Genomic DNA, 20671 nt, shown 5'->3' on the forward strand with positions numbered 1-20671 from the left:
AATTTTCGAATGGATTTTAAGTTTAAACTTATCTAAATTTTTAAAAACGCCAAGTAAGGAAATCTGGGCCATATTAATATGTTATTTATTTGTTTCGCTCCAGACTTAATGTTGAAAATTTGATTAGTACATTGTCAGAATGCTAATTTTGTTTCCAAAGAAATAGATTTTGAAAATGTTATAAGAAAATAGAAAACTAAACGACAAACAACGATGTCTAAATCAAAGATATTAAACGTGTTCGCCAGAATGATAGAAAATATATAAATTCGGTAATTTATTTTATTTAATATAACTTTCAATTTCAAACGTAACCCACGAATTAAAATATGTTTTTAAAAAAAAAAAGGATTTCATTGCATGATCTTTAAGAGATATACTGATCATACGCATATGAACCGCAGTACTTAAAATTACTAGTATATTGCTACAAATGGCCATCATTTCCTACACAGCACGTGAATGCCCCGCCCCTCTCGAGTACTCCGAGTGCACCTCATCCTGCCCACGCACCTGCAAGACACTGTACCTGGTGGAACCCGACGAGTGCAAGATGTGCATCAGTGGATGTCAGTGTCCCGTCGGAACCTTCCTACAGAACGGCCAGTGTGTCAAACCGGACGAGTGTATGTGCGAGTTCAACAAGAAACAGTACAAGCACGGAGACACCATCAAACAACGCTGTAATCTATGGTGGGTCATAGGTGTCATCTGAAATGTTACATCCTTAGCCCCTATGAACATTTCGTTCTTAAAATATTTATTTTTGAAGCTAGAATTTGTAAAAGCTAAGCTCAAAATAAATCAAGCTTTACAATGATATTCATTTTCATAAATTTTGCCTTTACACCTTTTAAGGAATTCTAGATGACTTACTTAATGTAAAGGTGGATTGGAGATTTTTTTGCGATACAGTACCAATCGATATTTACTGAAGAGAGTATGATGACGAAAAATATTTTAATTACAGCACCTGTGACAGAGGACGATGGACGTGCGAAGAGGACCGCTGCTCATCCAGCTGTGAGATCGTCGGTCTGAATCACGTGGCCACTTTTGACGGGAACCGTTACAGTTTCGCTCCCGACTCCTGCTCTTACACTCTAGTTGAGGTAAAAACCCGAGACCCTCCGAAAATTTCTAATCATTAAGTTTTTTTTTGTCGCAACGAGTACATGCAACTATATTTATGGTATTTCGGAATATAACATATTTTATACACGATAGATACCCAATTATCACAGAGAATATTTTTTTTTGTTTTTTCAGCCGGATTCAAACATTGTAGATGACAACGAACGAGCTAACATGACAATCAAAATAAAAATGGACAAATGTACAGACTTTCAGGACGTGAACTGCATCGGTAGCGTCACTCTGACGTACCAAAGTGCCATTATCAAACTAGAAGGAGAAAAACTCTTCATTAACCACGTGGACTACAGTGAGACCATTCGGAAGACACCGTACTCTTTCAATGGACTCTATGTCAAGGAGGTCACGAACAAGTTCCGAGTTGTGAAAGCGTTCGGGTTGAAGATTCTCTACGACAAGAAAAGAACACTGTACATTGATCTGAAACCGTTCTATGCAAACAAGGTTAGGAAACTAAATTCTATTCCTAGTTCACAAAGTTCCACCAATATTTTTACATGTGCAATCCAAATGATACAAAGGTTTAGAATTTTACCTTTGATTAGTTTTTCCACAATATCAACCTTAATGCTAATATGAGTATAGCGTATTTGCTCCTTTCTTTCCCCATATCAAGTAATCGAATGTATTATTTATAATCAAATAAAGCAAATTTGCAAAATCTTAACCTTCTTCAGGTGAGAGGAATGTGTGGACAATTCAACTATGACATCACAGACGACTTCAAGGTCCCTAATGGGGGAGAACAGGCCACCGTCCAGAACTTTGCCACGGCGTACGGCGATTCCACTTGTCAGACGGGGGTGTACAGCTACAACATGGAAATGGAGGTATTTCATTTAATACACGTATACTTATATCTTAATTAAGAAAACGTGTTGTATATGTATTTTTATTCACGGCCTGTTGATTAAATTGAAAAAAAGTTCACTCGGTTTATTAAATTAACTAGATCAATAGAAAATTTATCTCACAAATGTTTCGATCACATCATGTCATTAAAACATCTTGTTATCCCATTTGTACGGGAACAAAAGCCGTGGGATACTGTTAAACAACAATACAAGCTTATATAGCAAAGCGTTAAGGACAGACGAATTTATTTTGTAAAAACGTAAATCATTATAATTACGAACACATTTTAACACAATTTAAAATGTGGGTGAAACTGACATCGCTGTAAACTTAAATCAATCATAAGTGTGTTCTATATATATATACATGTAACCGGGCTGTACTGTATTTGTAAACTTTTTAACACAATAATTAATATAGATGAAACCGACGTCGCTGTACGAGATGGTTTTCAAAACAACAGTGTTTTACTGTATTTTGTAAAACGTATCGCATGGTATTGTGACCCCGAGTTTTCTCCTAATTTTAGGAAAAGCACGAAGCCTGCTACCCTCTTATGAACACCACACGGGGGGCACTGTTCGCCGACTGTATACAGAAACACGAGGAGCTGTCCAAGTTCTACTACGCCCAGTGTAACTACGACATGAAGAAACGCACCACTCAGGTCAACATGGAGGCGCTGTGTGACATAGTGTCCGCATTCTCCCGCCACTGTACCTTCAGTGGTCTGTTTGTCCCCTGGTACAACGATAGCGCCTACATCAACCGCTGTGGTACGTGAAATCCTGGATTTAAATTCAATTCAATTTTAAATTATATTTTTTTTTTGATTTAAATTTCACTAGATAGCAAAAAGTCATTATGAAGTAGAAAATATGTATTAAAATACAAAGAAAAAAAGTCACGGACCACACACACACACACTTAAAACATGTTTTTTCTTTTTATAAGATACCGTTCAACTGTGCTAATTAACTGTGAGAATATAAAACTTTCATAAAAGTGAATGTTCGTGTTTTGAAATACTAATGTTGTTGTATAAGTTTTCGACAATAGGATAAATAAAACAACGAAATTAAGTAAATAACACTTTCATGTATAAATGTTTTGTAATTGTAATGATGAGCTCGAGAGCTTAAAAAAGTTGTAATTTTACTGATTTATTTTTTTTATGATAAAATAAATAATTATATTCACGTACATATAGAGAGCTACCTCAGCTGTACACAAGAGGGATCCGGAGCCGGATCAGTTTATACAGACTGCGCCAAAATCTGTCACGGAACTTGCCGGGACCAGCAGCTGGCGGACGCGAACTGCGAGGAGGAGTGCGTACCCGGATGTATGTGCCCCACCGGACAGGTACAGGACGATTACGGAACGTGTGTGAACATTGAACGCTGTACTTGTTACGACCAGTACTCACCCAAAGAAAACCGGATCAAAAAGGCGGGAGATGTGGTGTCCCGAAGATGCACCGACTGGTAAGGATGACGTAGAAGGTTTTGTTTGTACTGTTTACTAGATTATTTTCGCCTCATGTAATTTTCGCCTTTAATTCTACTTTCTCCTCGCCTTAAATTCGCCAAAGCCAAGTTGTGTTTTGAAAAAAAAGGTGATCTGAGACAATGGAATTTGCACAGTCTTTAATTCGCCCACTGATATTGAGGGTGAATGGGGCGAAAATAACACGGGGGCGAAAATTTTCCGGTTTACAGTAATTGGTCGATACCATCATCTTTGGTCTAACTAATTTAATGTACATGTGTACTTTTTTTAGTACATGTTCAAACGGTACGTTTGCCTGTGGCAAGGAGAGTTGTGAGGAGCAGATCGTGTGTCCCAAGAACCAGGTGTACCGAAAAGGTGTGACGGCCTGTCGTAAGACCTGTGAACTGTACGGGAGGGAGATGATCTGTGACAGTGACGTGCTGATGGACGGGTGTGTCTGTGACGAAAGCAACAACCAGACTGCATACATGGCACCAGATGTAAGATATAACTCCCCCAATACCCCCCAAAAAACCCTCCAAAAACACCCCGACAACCGAAAAAAAACCCCAAAAACGAAACAAAACAAAACAAAAACAACACAAAAACAACACAAAAAAAAAAAAGAATAATAAAAAGGAGAATTATAAACGATATTCATGACGTCCTAAAAATGGGGCCAGATTCACAAAACTCCCATCCATTCCCCAATTCCCAAAAAATTGAAAGAAATGGAGAAAATCAAAAAACCAAAATTTTATTACATTATTGCATTACTTATGAAAAATAGAAAATTCTCCAGAAATTTGTCACCCCGCAGCAGTTGTACATGGTCAAACCATTCTTTTATTTCTTTCTATAGGGTACCTGTGTATCGTCTGAACAATGCCCCTGTCTGTTCGGAACCATGTGGTACAAACCCGGGGAGACCGTGACCTACGGCTGCAAAGTTTTGTAAGTGTCTTATGGGCGATTTACTTTTACATATTTTGAATTAAATAGAAATAAAATGAAAAGTTTTATGCTTTGTCTTTCAATTTTTTGTTCACGCTCATATAAAAGTACATGTAACTTATATTTTCTATTCTGTTTTTTCAGCCGATGCGAGAATCAGAATTGGATAAAGATTGAAGACAAACATTGTCCAGGTATTCATGATGTTAACATTTCTCATCTGTCGAATCCACCTGGCTATTTAACGTTTTAATTAAATAAATACATAAGTATCATCAAATCGACAATCATACCGCTAAAATCCTTTCATCCTCTGATAAAAATTTCCGCTTAATTCTGTTCACGTAAATTTCCCTTTAAGCAATTAGAGATTAACATGTAGTCCAATTACATGTAACTCTATACAAACTTTTTTTTCATGTCTTTTTAAACAGCCGTCTGTCGAGCCTCGGGAGATCCTCACTACACGACCTTCGACGGGGTCTCCTTCTCCTTCCAAGGAGTCTGCTCCTACATCCTGACCAGAGCCAAGGACAAGAGTTTCCAGGTCATCACGGAGAACGTCAAGTGCGGCAGCACCGACGTGTCCTGCACCAAATCCATCCAGATCACCATCAAAGGGCAAGAAATCAACCTGGTCCGAGGGAAAGATGACGTCAACACCACGGGGGATATCTACCAACTGAACAACATTGTCATCACCAAGCAAAGCTTCTGGACGTCCATTCACGCACCCAGTGAAAACATCACCATTTTATGGGACGGAGGTCAGTTCCATTTCCGCCCCTCTCCTCCTCACTTCCCTTTTCTCCATACACCTCTGCCTACTCCATATACAATTTTCTTCATTTGAATTGAAGTAATTTATTGTAACTGATTTCATTTTTCCAAGACTCTCTTCTAAATATGCGATTTTTATGTTTCGATGAATTTACTCTTGTCGCACAGGGTTACTAGCCCTACAAATACCGGTATCTGCTTAACCAATTTCAAAACATTTTTCAAACTACTATAACACTTTGTTTTTCCTTCTGCATGATAGGTACCCGTGTGTACGTTTTCCTGAAACCAATCTGGCAAGGACGAGTTGAGGGATTGTGTGGAAACTATGACGGCGATTCCGTTAATGAGTACAAAAAGGTCGACGGAAGTGAAGGCACCGCCATGGACTTTGCCAACAGTTGGGCTGCCTCTACCAGTTGTCCAGTAGCGTCCGTCGGCACTTCTTCCGAAATTGTCCCTTGCTCCGTAAGCGCGCACATACTTCTTTATAAATTTAGATATTGACTTCAGAATGCATAATAATATTGATGAATAAACTCGATCCTTTTGAAAATGAGTGCAGCCTTTTTAGCATAAAATTGTATAAAAATGTATGGAACATCAAGCATATTCCTTTATTAAAACAAATTTTTCTTCTGTTCTGACGGCATGAAAACTTTAGAGATGTACAGTGTACGTTTTTAAATAATGTAATCCTACAAAGTTACTCATTGTGTAGCCCCTCCCACTTTATTACAGGGAGAACTGTCCCACAGAAAACAGTGGGCGGAGGAATCTTGTGGTATTATCAACAGCGACATCTTCAAGTCCTGTCGGGAGTTCCTGACTGATACAGTAGTCAACAGATACCACGCCAACTGTCTTTTCGACGCCTGCAGGTTTGTTGTCTAACAAGTCAAAATATTTAACCGTTGTTTATTTACAAGATGTCTTTCAAGCGAAAAAATAAAAGAACCGAATTCTATTCAGATCCGCGCAAATATTCAGCTTTTTAAAAAGCAATCAACCCCCCCCCCAAAAAAAAATAAAAAATAAATAAATAAATAATTCCGATATTTTGGTCCAAAATTATTTGAAATATTGATTTAAATTGACTGTCTTTATAGCTAGTAATGTTTTGAGCATAAACAGATAATTATTATTATGAATCTTCCTAGAGGAATTCTGTTAACAATTTATGAAAATATTCTGGGTTTTTTTTTTCCATGGATCATTTTGAACATTAATTTTCGATTGCTTGAAAAGACCGCCTAGAAAATAATGTGGATTACAGTTACGAACATATGAAAATACTCCGGTAAAGTTTGGGTGAATTCTATTGAACAGATGTGATAGCGGAGGAGACTGTGAATGTTTCTGTACAGCCGTAGCTGACTTCGCCGAGCGCTGTAATCAGGCCGGATATCCGGTAAAATGGAGGAGCCAGAAAGTTTGCCGTGAGTATCATTCTACAGTTGCACATGTATAACGCGGTAATTTTTAATTAATGAAATTCATACGATAAACTCGAGGCAGATATAATGTATATATGCAAGTGACATTTATTCCACAGTCATGTAATTCATATTCATATTTAAATAAAGTATCAATATTTCCTTTAAATTTACTTCGAGTTATTAAATACATGTAATATATAACGTTATTTGAAGTTGCTGTGTCTTTGCAACTGAATCTAGCAGGCATGCACATAACATATCGACGATTCTAATGGCCTTTGTTGTTGTTTCTTTCTCAAACCACAGCCATCATGTGTGAGAACGGATTCCGCTACACCCCATGCGCCTCTCCCTGCCCCCAGACGTGTAGGAATATCGGGGACGAGCCGGAGCCGTACTGTAACGATACCCAGTGTGTGGAGGGCTGCTTCTGTCCCGAGGGATACGTACAGAGAGGTACGAGGGTCAATTGAAACGACAAATTAATGTATATTATTCCACTTAATTACTATTGGATTTGACCAAGCCCCGACCGAAATTATCACCTTATAATAAATCGTTCAAATCCCGTAATTTTCGTGTAGATATATATTTACTGTTTTCATAATATGTTCATAATATGTTTGTTTACTCTAGCATATGCATATATTTTCAAACGTTTTTGTTCTCCGTACTGATCAGAAATGGGTTAATTCTATTAGTTTTGAGTTTACGCTTGTGTATATCTAAGTTTTTGTTCTCGCGCAGATGAGAGATGTGTTTTGGCCGAGGACTGCCCATGTTACTACAATGGTCAAGAATGGCCCAAAGGCGCTTCTATCATCAAGGATTGTCTGAACTGGTAAAAAGTTCTTAATGTCAAATGAATTATTCTTGAGTTTTCTTTGCTCTATGTAGTCAAATTGGCTTCAATTTGTGACACAATTCCGATCTTCTTTACAGTACCTGTATAAACGGCAAATTCCATTGCTCGGGCGAAAACTGCACTGTCTGCAAAGACAACGAATTCACGTGTAACCGCACAGGGGATTGTATCAAAATGGAGTATCGATGTGACAACCACGTTGACTGCCGAGACGGAAGTGACGAACAGGGCTGTGGTAAGTTGTGTAAAACCCGGAACCAAAACCAACCAGAAAACTATAGACATTACAATAAAACCTCCTTAATCCTCGAAATAGATTGACTGTAAAGTTGAAAAATCCAGATAAATTAACAATTCATGCTAGAATAAGAGATCGTCTTGAAAAATAAAGCGTCAAGTTCAACGATCTTCCGATTAACAATGCACCACTGTACCTTAAGAACACATTTTAGGAATTGTCAATACAATGTAATTTATTTATATTTTGTAGAGTACAAATGTAAGGTGGGCCAGTTCCAATGCGCCAACCTGAACAAGACTTACTGTGTAGATAGCAACGTTCTCTGCGACGGAATGAGAGATTGTATCAACGGAGAAGACGAATTGAACTGCAGTAAGAAAACCATTCACGATATATTTAGCACCATAAACACCTTTATAATCTAAATATATATATACAAGAACAATTTTTTGATCTGAAATGAATTTGCTTGTTTTAATATTTAGTTTTGATACATGTATAACAAAACAGTATTTAAGCAGGTTTTTTTTTTTTATCTGAAGAAATTTAACTTTGTTAAAACTTTCATAAATGGTATTAATGTTGTTGTTTTTTAAAGCATACACTTGTGCTGAACACGAATTTACTTGTGAAAGTGGAAAGTGCATTCCCAAAACCTTCAAATGTGACGGCAATATGGATTGTGGAGTGGGCGATAACTCCGACGAGAAAGATTGCGGTGGTAAGATATAACTCCCTTTGATGAGACGATTTTGGTGCTTTATATTAATATATCCATTTTAATGTTAATTTTTTTTGTAGAAACTGAATGTACACGCGTGCGCAACTTCCGGTGTGGCGCCACCGGTGGCGGGCTGTGTCTACCAATCACATTGAAGTGTGACAAACACGACGACTGCGGGGACGGATCTGACGAAATCGGATGTAGTAAGTCTCTCTTTTCGTTCTCATTCGGTTTTCGGATTCAATACACAGGCGCAGATTAAAGAACATTTTCACTGGAGAGGGGCGGGGAGGGGGGGGGTAACAAATTAGAAACTTGTGCTTAAAAATGTTTAATTTTTTATCACTTTACTTAATGAATTCAGTATCCCTTAAAAAAAATGGGGAAAATGTTGGTAGAAACCATCGTAAATAGCTAAAAGAAATTAGAATTTTGAATTGAAATTTTGTTGACGTTTGATGTTTAAATTTTACGTTTTCCGACGTGAACAAAGTATCTAGGTGTATATTCAAAAAGCTATAAAACAAAATCTGTATAGTTTTAAAAAAAATATGATTTTTTTTTGTTACAGACTGTACATGCAGTAGCGCCGAGTTCACTTGTTCATCGTCCTGTGAATGCATTGACCCATCCAAACGATGTGATGGAGTACTGGATTGTGGGGATGGATCTGACGAAATGGAATGCCGTAAGTAATTTGGCGAAAAGTTCTCATCTTAAAAACTAATTATTATACACATATTTATTTTACAAATTAAATACAATTTCTTGTACAAGTTTGTTTTTAGTGTTATGAAAAATCACCTCATATTCAATTTATACCAGAACCTTTATGAAAATAATCTATTATAAATTACTTGGGTTTTTTTTGCTATAAATTTCTGATGATGTATGCGACAATAAATACCTGAGTTAAACCGACCAAGACCACGAATTGTATTCTTAATACCGGTATATTTTTGAATTTAATAAAGAACTTGCTCATTCCTCCCAAAAAGAAAGAATATGCGTTAGATGATGCAATAAAATATCCATGTTATAATTTAAAAACAACATTTCTACAAAACTTAAAAAATATATCACCATCTGCAATATTCTACAAACGGAATGCATGCACATTAAAAAAAAATTACTTGTTAACAGCATGCACATTGAACGAGTACACTTGTGACAATGAGAAATGTATCAACGGAACTCAACACTGTGATGGAGTGTATGACTGTACTGACCAGTCGGATGAGAAAAACTGCGCAACAACTACTCCAGGTAAGACAACCAACTACAACCAACTAATTATTAAGCTGTCATAATAAGACCGACTCATCATCAAACTAAAAAGACACCACTATAAAACCGCCAAAAATCTCAACATTCGGAACATTTTGTTCAAGTACATATAATTTTTTTTTGGCAAAACCTAAATGAAATGGTTTCGATCCCTTGAATAATTTTATGGTATCATCAGTAACCCCCTTCGTAACCCCGTAGCGGTTTATTTTCAAGCACATATGAATATGTTTTTGCAACACCTTTAAATTAAAACGGTTTTTACTGGCATAAATACTATATGTACTATTCATATAATAGTTCAATAAGTACTCGTTGTACACTAGGTAGAGCATTTTAGTACAACCCGGTTATCATAAGACTGTCTTATTGTAAGACACCATTTAAATACAGTAAAACACTTTGCATAAAAAATGTAAGCCTTGTTGGAGGGCATGTAATGAAATACTTTCTCCTGTTATGAAATAGTCTCACTGTGTTCGAACATTAAGGGCATACTAGTCGTAGGTTATCTAAGATGTTTTAAATACATGCATGTTATTTCTATGTATCAACTGAACACGTGATATATAAATTTACAATTTTTTTTACAGCAACAGAGACAACACGTATGTACATTTAATCAGATTTTCGTGGCATTCAGAATATCATGTTTTAAAATCTTTATATCTTAAAATAATAAGCACTACCAAGTAGTTATGCATATAAAAAATTACATTTGGTATTTAATCTTTAAACACAGTCAATATGGTCCAAATATTTTTTATTACACCCACAGCCATAATAAGCTCAACATTGACCACCTCCACCCCTTGCATCAGTGGAGAGATCATGTCCAACCCCGCCGCTCTACCCTCCACCAAAATCTACATCAACCCGCAACCTATCAGCCCGTACACGGCAGAGAACTTGAGGCCGGGATCCACCGCTCCACTTGAGATCAACAGCAACACCGCAACAATCAGCATGGATCTTACCACGACAGACAACCCGGATGGAAGCGTCATCAAGAGCCTGAATATCGTGGGAGACCAGAGCAACGTGGAGAAAATCTCTGTCTCGTACAAAGTCACGCCAACTTCTACTTCACAGGACTTCACCAGCTTCGTAAGTTATTGTATTGATAGTTGATAAAGACCAAATACTTATTTACTTGTATGCTCTTAACAGTACATTTTGAAGACTGGCTCCCTGGGTTGTTTTTTTTTTTCGTAGATGTTAATTTTTTTTTTTTAACAAAAATCACGCATGTTTATACGAAAAGATGTATTTACAAGACTTTTTGTTGCAATAATTTTTAAATATGGAAGGAGGTTGCTGAAGCAATGCTGTTGCCTTTACATCCCACTTTTTCTAGTTTTTAAGGTAAAAAAAAGCAAAACAAGTGAAGCTTAATGATTTAGATATAAATATGTTTATTTTCTAGACTGGTATTGGACCCGTGACCTTCCCAGACAACTTCAAGGTCGCCGCTGTTGACGTCACTCTGCTCCAGAGAACAGATAGCAGTCAACCTTACAAAATCAAACTGGAAGTGGTCGCTTGTATACACGGAGGTACGTGTTCACACTGAAAAGTCAAAGCATGACATTGCATGTATCTAGAAGAGTGGGGTCAGGGGTACATGTATCTAGACAACACATTAAAAACTCAAACTTATTAATTTCACGTAGTAAAGCTACTTTAAACGAGGCCACTCGCATACTGCCTGTAAAATAAAATTATCATGTGCAAAAAAATTTTTCTGGATTCGCGTACGCAAAGTAGTCATAAACCACGGTTTTTCAACTTTACACTGGCATAACTACATTTATTTCGGATTAATAAGTTTTTTTCTATCTTTGATTTGCAGTTACTCCCACAACAACGGTTCCAACCACTGTAACGACACGTAAGTCATAGATAATTCGTACCACTGTTTTACGTTATAATAGTTAATTTTAAGTCATAGATAACGCGTACCACTGTTTCAAATTATTTGTTAAATTCATAACAAGGACAAAGTTATAGAATGCATTCTACCATGTGGTTGAAAATATACATAACAGCGGTTTTTTTTAAATAGTTATTTGAATTTTAGTTATATTGAAACCATTATGCATAACTATCTTTACCTACTTAGTATATGTTATGTATCCATAGGTTAGAATACGATTTAGAAAGAAAACCCTGAACAATCTTGCTCTCTGGCTTTTTAAAAAAAAACTAAATAATAAGAACTGTTGACATTGCAAACGTTGAAATTTAATCGTCATCGACTTTGTCTGTAGCTTGCGCCGACGCCATGCTGGATACTTCACCATCCGTCGTTGGAGTAACTATTTCCGGTTTCCCGACTACGATGCTCGCCACTGATATATTTTCGTCTTTGGGAGTTCTTTCAATGCCTGGGTCTGTGTCTCCAGTGACAGTTGACCTGACCTTCAAAACGCCACAACCCCCAAAGGTCACGGACTTTGTATTCACCCTTACCAACGGAAAAGATATTGAAGTGACATTCACAGATGAAAATGGCTCCACAAGGAAACTGGTAATTGGAGTTTGATATATAAAAGTTCATCTGAACTCATGTCAGTTTTGTTGCAAACCTATCCCGTAAGGTTTTTAATTTAAATAAATATTCATAAACTATAATTTTTTGAGGGGTAATGACAAGAAAGCATTACCTTAAACTTGTTAAACTTATGCGGTTGTCCTTCTTTTAAAAAGAATCCTGATCCTACACCAAATGGGCGAATCATCCTGGACTTTAATGGACAGCCAAGCCTTGGGATCACCATCAAAGCAACACCCAGCTCAACGACCGAGTCATTAACTATTAAAGAGACAGAAGTGAAAGCTTGTTCTGAAATAGGTAAGATAATCTCTCTCTCTCTCTCTCTCTTTCTCTCTCTCTCTCTCTCTCTCTCTCTCTCTCTCTCTCTCTCTCTCTCTCTCTCTCTCTCTCTCTCTCTCTCTCTCTCTCTCTCTCTCTCTCTCTCTCTCTCTCTACTATGTCAACTAGTATTACACTAAATATTGAAAAATAATCAAAACAGTGTGTTACCATTATAAAAAGAATGGGTACAATACTTAATTCATTTATTTTCTTTTTTCTTAGTGACATTGCCACGTAAGTTTGGAACCTTGAATATGCTAGTATAGTCTACATGTAGTCTCTGCGACTTTTTTCTCCGGCAAATTCATCGACTTTTCTCACCTCTACAAATAGAATTCTGTCTTTGTAATTTCTAGAAATGATAAACATGTAAATCAAAAAAATAAATAATCAGAGGACAACATAAAAGACGTTTGATAACTTTCTTGACAGATATACAGTATACACATGTATCATACATCAAATGGATGTCAATTTTTTTTCTAAAGAAATAAAAGCAATGAATATTTAAATGAATTTGGCCACATTTACACAATTTGTGAATCAATGTACCCTGAGCAGATCAGCAAATAGCAAGTAAACAATAAAAAGTTTGATAATATGTTGATAATGAAATCCTAAATAATATTTACTGTGTGTTAATATAAAGCTTCATCGACAACTCCGCCTAGTCCTTCTTCGGGAACAGCTCCTATACAGGGCCAGGTTCCGGGTTCTACAACACCTTCAGGTACTTCCTGTTCTTCAAGTACCCGAATACTGACACGCATGGAGCCTCAAATAAATTGTCTTTAAACTTAAGTGTTTTAAACCTGTTATCTTTTTAAATAAAAGGCAGGGTCAAGTTGCCCCTGTGGGACTGAATTCTGGGCGGCTTATTTCTTGTTTGAAGATTATTCAATTCAACATTTAATAAAGAACATTTAATTTTTTATTGGCAATTTCGAGTTCAATGTTTTGTCAAAAATAGAGATTTTTTTAGAATATCGACAATAAATTTTATTTATTTATCAATTGATTTTTTTATGGACAATTACAATGTAATCAGCATTTATTACTTATATTAATATACATAAACTAATAAAGGTAAAGATAATGCAAGCTTACACTACTGGCTCTAAAAAGTACTGAAAGTGCCATTTTTTACTGATAATTTCTGATATTTACTGATATTGTACTGTTAGTGCTGAGAATTGCTGATATTTACTGATAATTTTACTGCTGTTACTGATAATTGCTGTTGGTTCTGATATTTACTGATATTTACTGATGCTTTTGCTGTGAGCTCTGATAATTACTGATATTTACTGAGATTTACTGTTGGTACTGAGAATTGCTAATAATTACTGAGAATTACAGGCAGGGGATTTTTAAGAGTTTAATTTTAATTATCGAACATGCAAATTATATTTATTTAAAATTAACGGTAAACAAATACCGGGCATTTTTTAAAAAGAAATACGTAAGATCTAACTAAAGTTTTATCAACAGTAGCTTCTTTTTTACAACCACAAAAATAAGATTTGATTATTCTTCTTATAACCTGCTTATTTATTTCAATGCATGTTTTTTCTGTTTGTTTTTGTTCTAAGTTTGATTTAGCTGATTAACACAATTCAGCACATAAATAAATGAATGTAGAAATCGCAGAATTGCTATATATCCCATCCCCGTGCGCCAATCCACTCGATACTACAGTGTTACATTGTATATATAGAACAATCCATAGTAAAAAAAAAAATTATAAAGATTTTATCCACTTTATGTAATTGATAAACATCTATTTAATGATTCTAAATTTTGAGCGATCAACTCTTTAATTGAACAGTGTTAAATATTTATAATTATAAACTTAAGATGTTTTTATCCCGGTCATAATCACTAATTTTGTTTTCAAAATAAAATCAAACACTTTCGTTTCACATTGTATTTCCCGGCCATTTATATTTGTTTATTCTGAGGCTGCAAGACATATACACAGGTGGTCAATTTTCACACCTTGCCACGGTCACTCTGTCGTGTATATATTCTGAGCGCTGTCTGTTAGTTCTGAGGGTTTTCTTGATCCCAGACATACAAAAGAATCTTTTCAGCGACTGCCAGACATATACACAGGTGGTCAATTTTCACACCTTGCCGTGGTCACCCTGTCGTGTGTATAGTCTGAGAGCTTTCTGTTAGTTCTGAGGTTTTTCTAAATCCCAGACATACAAAATATTTTTTTCTGCTTGCTTTTAGGCGAGGAGATTAAATATCTAAGCGTTCATAGATTAAGGAAAATCAGTTAAATTGTGTGTCTTATTTTCAAAATTATATAGCCGCTGGTCATATAACCGCATCCAAGTGCATGAATAAAGTATTAATGAGAGAGAGAGAGAGAGAGGTTTTCAATCAAATCGCTGTTGCAATCGGTGGATATGATACTGTAATGGGACATAATCATGCTTATGCCTTTCTGCATTGACGCCTCAAAATACGTTATAATAGATTATCTGAGAGAGAGAGAGAGAGAGAGAGAGAGAGAGAGAGAGAGAATTAAAGCATGATAAGCCGTAACACTTTTTCATTATATTAATATTAAGCTGGTGTTCTTTGTAGTCTTAGAAAAGTTTACACTCGAAATCTGTGTTTGAAATGGCGGTTGTCATGCTGAAATAGAACTTTATCGTGCTTATGCCGTTATGCCATTTTGACTCGGAAACTCAAATTTTAGGACTAGATAATATATGCGAGCAAGAGAGAGAGAGAGAGAGAGAGAGAGAGAGAGAGAGAGCAGGGTGGGCAGATTTACAATAATAGAACTAGAACATGACAACATTACTTAGCCGTGCAACAGAAGATATATTACATATGTATTAAAAGAGAAAGAGTGAAAGGTCGGACAATAAAAATTATTCTTCGCCGATTGTTACCTATTTTGATTTCAGCAAATGGTAGGAGAGAGAGAGAGAGAGAAAGAGAGAGAGAGATTATTTATCCAACTTTTTTGAATCAATTGAATGCGGAACAAATAAGATGATGAATATGAAAATCATTCTAATACGTTATTTATATTGTTGTCAATAAAAATAATACTTTTCTCTTTGAATAAATATTCTCAAGATCATGGATTCCTGTATACGGATATTACGTAAGTCATACACAAGGTGCCAGACTGACAATTTACAAGGTTGAATTGCGACATTCAAACCTCTTGATCTGCTGAAAGTATGTATACTATACACAGATACTGCCTCGCTAATCTTTCTGTGAAGTAAAACCTCAAAGACATTATAAAGTCCTGACCGGGTATCTCTCTATTTTGAAAAGAAAAATAATCATGTTAAGAATTATGGGGTTTTTCATTGTTGAAAACAAAATGTCCACCGCATTTAGAAATTAAAATTTTTGTGGAGTCTGCCTTAAGTTTAAGTACCAATTTTTGACCGGCTTTCTAATATTGTCTAAAATGTGATCTGTGAGTTTCCGAAGTTCAAAAGAAGCTAAATATCAAATAAATAAAACTTAAGATTATATAATTAAATAAATTGTGTCAAATCTGAAATATGTGTTATTTAATAATTAAAAGACAATGTTTTGGGCCTTAAAATATTCTCAGTAATTATTAGCAATTCTCAGTACCAACAGTAAATCTCAGTAAATATCAGTAATTATCAGAGCTCACAGCAAAAGCATCAGTAAATATCAGTAAATATCAGAACCAACAGCAATTATCAGTAACAGCAGTAAAATTATCAGTAAATATCAGCAATTCTCAGCACTAACAGTACAATATCAGTAAATATCAGAAATTATCAGTAAAAAATGGCACTTTCAGTACTTTTTAGAGCCAGTAGTGTTAGATCTTGTTTTCTTCCCCATGTTATTTATGATTTGTTTAATCACCAGAATATCATGTTTTCTTGTCTCCAAATTGTCGAATTATTTATAATCTACAATGTAACATCGTTTTTCAAATGAAAAAAAATATTGGTCACTATCAGAACTTTTTGTAATATAATTATATTTGCTTTTCATTTTAGCGTTGACGACCCCAGCACCACCCACCCCATCAACGACAACTCCATTAAGTAATAAAAACATTTGATATGCATGTATATTATTTATATATTATATATATATTTTATAATGCATCTATAATGCATTTTTGAAAAAAAAATATATCAATATTTCTTTGATACCTGAACATATAGTGTATTTTGGTTGGAACAATATGTCATTGTCATTTGAAAGGTATAATTTTTCTTTCTTGTGGTCATGATATGATGCTGAAAACTAATATGAAATGAATCAAGACTTATATTACATTATTCTTTAAGGTACTCCTACCCCATCAGGGGAAACAACTCCAATCTCAACAGGTAAATAGGATCTAATTAGGGTCAATTTCTAAATCTCTTTCAAGCAAACGGATCTTTCCGGATCGAAACTAAAGTTGTAGACACGTTTTTTTCGTTTTACAATATCTTTGCGCCTTTAAGATTTGAATAAATAACAAAAGAAAAGGGTATAACACAAAATTTCATATTTCCCACAGTCTGTACTGAGGAGATGTTGACCCCGACTGACCTTTCCGTGATGTCCGTTGATAGTCCGTCGTTCCCCTCGACCGACTTGCCAAACTTATTCACATCTGTTGGAGTGGTCTCAAACACCCCGACAACCACTGCGGAGATTGTGGTCACATTTAACACAGCGTCACCTCCAAGGGTCACCACGGTCACCACCACCGTCACCAAGGCAACGTCCGTGGTGTTTACGCTTTTAGACGAAGACAATAACCCAATTCAGACTCAGGTAAAATCCCTGTTTTATTTTCAAAACAGGTCGTTAAAAAAAATTTTTGTTGATAAATAAAATAGAATAAAATTGAAAAATTGTGCTCATTTATCAGAAAATGTAAAATATGCATGTTTAGCATACAGTAACTTATTCAATTTTTTTTATTATATTAAATAACATGAAAATTTGTTATACAATAATATTTTCATGTGCCATTGAATTGATAGACTAAGCCTGTCACAAAAGTCACCGAGACACCAGTTACTGCCACGTTCGGTGGAGTTCCTGGCAAAAAAGTAAAGATCGTGGTCACCAAAACAAGCCCGGATGTCCAGACCTCCGTGAAAAACACAGAAGTCAAGGCCTGTACCGAGAGTACGTACCTAAGTCTGTTTAATAAAATGAAATAAATCGGCACGTATCTACATTTATATATATTAAGACCGAATTAGAGAATAATTTCCCCCTCCTCTGATCGATCATCTCTCTTTTTTTTCGCCATTATTCTCTCCCATTTTCGCAATTTTAAAAAAAAATTAATTCATGACGCACAAACTAAACAGCACCATTAATCAATGAATAGTTCCAACGTCAATCAAATTTATAATCACGATTTGCTCTGATCGGTCTTTTTCCTGTTAAAGATTAGTATTTTTTGGTTTTTGATTTTTAAATATTTCTCATTTTAGTCACACAGACAACTACACCATCAGTGACAACTACAGTTATAGTTCCAACAAGTAATGCATTTTGTTATATTCTGGGTTTTTTTAACAAAACGAAGTTTTATTTTTTCTGAAATACTTTCTTTTTTAACAAAACGAAGTTTTATTATCTGAAATACTTTTGTCATCGATTATTAAAATTATTTTAGCCTCCCCTGTCCCATCAGAGGAAACAACTCCTTTGACAACAGGTAAATACAACAAGTTAAACTTTATAAAACATACTTCCCTCAAATCTGCTTTGTCTAAAAAGTAATTAGTCATTCATAACATCGAGCATTAATACAACTATGCTTCCTCTTTTTTTGAAACGCGAATGAATAGGAAAAGTCTTATTTTGTTTCGAAGTATCATTAAGAAAATGAAATAATTGGGGTATTTTCTTACTTCCCCCTAGTCTGTACTGAGGAGATGTTGACCCCGACTGATCTTTCCGTGATGTCCGTTGATAGTCCGTCGTTCCCCACGACTGACTTGCCAAACTTATTCACGTCTGTTGGAGTGGTCTCCAACACCCTGACAACCACAGCGGAGATTGTGGTCACATTTAACACAGCGTCACCACCAAGGGTCACAACGGTCACCACAACCGTTACCAAGGCAACGTCCGTGGAGTTTACGCTATTAGACGAAGACGATACCCCAATTCAGACCCAGGTATGCTTCTCAAAAATCGGAACTCGCATTATCAAAAAAAAATTTTTTTAATTTTTTTTAATACAGGATCGGACATTAATACTTTGCATGTACTATGTAGAAAACTCGAAAGAGAAAACATTTTGATAACTTTTCTCATTATCTTTACTTCAAAATCTTATTATTATGATCAAATCAAAGAGGTTAAATAATTAATAGCTTGAATATCGCTTTGACACGCCAAATAACCCTTTTTAATTCATATACTCTTTACAACTTTTATATAGTCTCCACAAAAGTGCGCCTGTTGCAATTGTTCTTTTTCAAAATCTTAGTTTTCGTGTATTTGATAGACTAAGCCTGTCACAACGGTGGGCGAAACACCAGTTACTGCTACGTTCAGCGGTGTTCCTGGCAAAAAAGTCAAAATTGTGGTCACGAAAACTAGCTCTGATGTTCAGACCTCCGTTAAAAACACCGAAGTTAAAGCTTGCACTGAGGGTATGTAACTTAACATTAAAAGGCGTTTTAACAGTTCTTTAAAAAATCAAGACAAATTCTGACTTTGACGTGAATGTTCATGTTTTTTTAAAGCTTTTATGATTTTTTTATTGTAGTTCCTTCAACTACTACACCAGTTACTCCATCACCGTCAGTTCCAGGTAAAAATAAGACTGATGCAGAAATAAAAATCACTCGAATTAACAATACCTGGCAGTGACAATACTCTTTTTCCTATCTAGACCCTATATGTTGTCTGTGAAAGTCATACTTTATTAAATTCTAAACATATGTTACTCAGTAACTGATCATGAGATAAAACACAAAAATTTACAGATTTGATAATAATTATCAAACTAGAAATTCTAATTCAAGGAAAAATTAAATTTACCTATAATTTGATAGTAAATCTAATAACTACACATTTTGATAGTGACAACTCCAACTCCTTCCGTGACATCACAAACAACACCGGAAGTCACGCCCTCTGTCACCACACCACCGATTACGGAGACAACTCCTACTGTCACCACAGGTATAGTATATACAGTGAAAGCCCCAGATTATTTCGCCTTTTTGCCTCATTGTTAACGGGCAAGTTTAAGACTTTGCAAATTCAAATCAATTATTGAAATGTTTGTGTTAATCTAAAAGAAGAATATATATTAAACAACTGTATGTTGGTGAATTCAAGAGGCAGTTAAACCGTTTGCTAGTGTAGAATGGCCAAAGTAATATATATACATGTACAGTATCTCTCCAAATTGTGAAGACTAAACGTATTTCTTTAAAAAAGAAACGTTTTCATTAAAATTTATGTACATATTCTAAACAAAAATCGATGCATTAAATGAAAACACTGCTTTTATTTGATATATAGGTCTTTCGTATATACGTTCCAATTAAATCTATTTTTTTTTTTTACAAATTTTTGTACATATCCTGCAAAGATATATATTTTTTAAAATATTCTTCTCCTTATGTACATTTTATATTAGTAATATACTTATTCTCCCGAACAGTGAATGGCTGAAAAGACAAACCATTTTTTTGGTCTAAACTTCTGAATTCGTTACGTCTTTTTACACATTTCTTAATTTAAAAAGAATCGTTAAAGAAACGCATTCGACAAAATTAGTATATGGGATTTATACGGTAAGTTGTTTTACTGTTAAGACGGACCAATCTATATATTTCAAGATTAAAATGGATGAAGTGATATCAGGGATATTTGAGGGGAGACCGCTACTGGTTAATCTCTGAAAATTTCATATAAACAGAGATATAATTGTTTTAGACTATTGCAGAAAAATGTTGATACATTTAACTTGGCTACATTTTCATTTCTCTCGGTT

At 35.3% G+C, this 20671-nt stretch overlaps 1 protein-coding gene across 1 annotated transcript in view; it reads left to right on the top strand.

The window, feature by feature from the left end:
• Window positions 1–20671, top strand: part of LOC105326801 (mucin-19) — a 61033-nt gene that overhangs the window by 6247 nt on the left and 34115 nt on the right. Inside the window, exons 13-51 of the mRNA XM_066072630.1 lie at window positions 456–693; window positions 971–1112; window positions 1270–1599; window positions 1833–1985; window positions 2540–2786; window positions 3221–3497; window positions 3794–4004; window positions 4367–4458; window positions 4603–4652; window positions 4893–5225; window positions 5501–5706; window positions 5980–6119; window positions 6568–6677; window positions 6984–7133; window positions 7425–7518; window positions 7620–7777; window positions 8033–8155; window positions 8382–8504; window positions 8585–8710; window positions 9079–9195; window positions 9651–9773; window positions 10388–10402; window positions 10573–10901; window positions 11221–11350; window positions 11647–11685; window positions 12065–12324; window positions 12504–12648; window positions 12895–12906; window positions 13322–13402; window positions 16695–16742; window positions 16992–17033; window positions 17210–17469; window positions 17682–17829; window positions 18144–18194; window positions 18329–18370; window positions 18577–18836; window positions 19169–19316; window positions 19433–19477; window positions 19750–19851. Coding sequence (XP_065928702.1) covers window positions 456–693; window positions 971–1112; window positions 1270–1599; window positions 1833–1985; window positions 2540–2786; window positions 3221–3497; window positions 3794–4004; window positions 4367–4458; window positions 4603–4652; window positions 4893–5225; window positions 5501–5706; window positions 5980–6119; window positions 6568–6677; window positions 6984–7133; window positions 7425–7518; window positions 7620–7777; window positions 8033–8155; window positions 8382–8504; window positions 8585–8710; window positions 9079–9195; window positions 9651–9773; window positions 10388–10402; window positions 10573–10901; window positions 11221–11350; window positions 11647–11685; window positions 12065–12324; window positions 12504–12648; window positions 12895–12906; window positions 13322–13402; window positions 16695–16742; window positions 16992–17033; window positions 17210–17469; window positions 17682–17829; window positions 18144–18194; window positions 18329–18370; window positions 18577–18836; window positions 19169–19316; window positions 19433–19477; window positions 19750–19851 — 5700 coding nt within the window. The remainder of the gene's footprint in view (window positions 1–455; window positions 694–970; window positions 1113–1269; window positions 1600–1832; window positions 1986–2539; window positions 2787–3220; window positions 3498–3793; window positions 4005–4366; window positions 4459–4602; window positions 4653–4892; window positions 5226–5500; window positions 5707–5979; window positions 6120–6567; window positions 6678–6983; window positions 7134–7424; window positions 7519–7619; window positions 7778–8032; window positions 8156–8381; window positions 8505–8584; window positions 8711–9078; window positions 9196–9650; window positions 9774–10387; window positions 10403–10572; window positions 10902–11220; window positions 11351–11646; window positions 11686–12064; window positions 12325–12503; window positions 12649–12894; window positions 12907–13321; window positions 13403–16694; window positions 16743–16991; window positions 17034–17209; window positions 17470–17681; window positions 17830–18143; window positions 18195–18328; window positions 18371–18576; window positions 18837–19168; window positions 19317–19432; window positions 19478–19749; window positions 19852–20671) is intronic.

The sequence above is a fragment of the Magallana gigas genome, chromosome 10 (assembly GCF_963853765.1).
Source record: "Magallana gigas chromosome 10, xbMagGiga1.1, whole genome shotgun sequence".
Taxonomy (NCBI): Eukaryota; Metazoa; Mollusca; class Bivalvia; order Ostreida; family Ostreidae; genus Magallana; species Magallana gigas.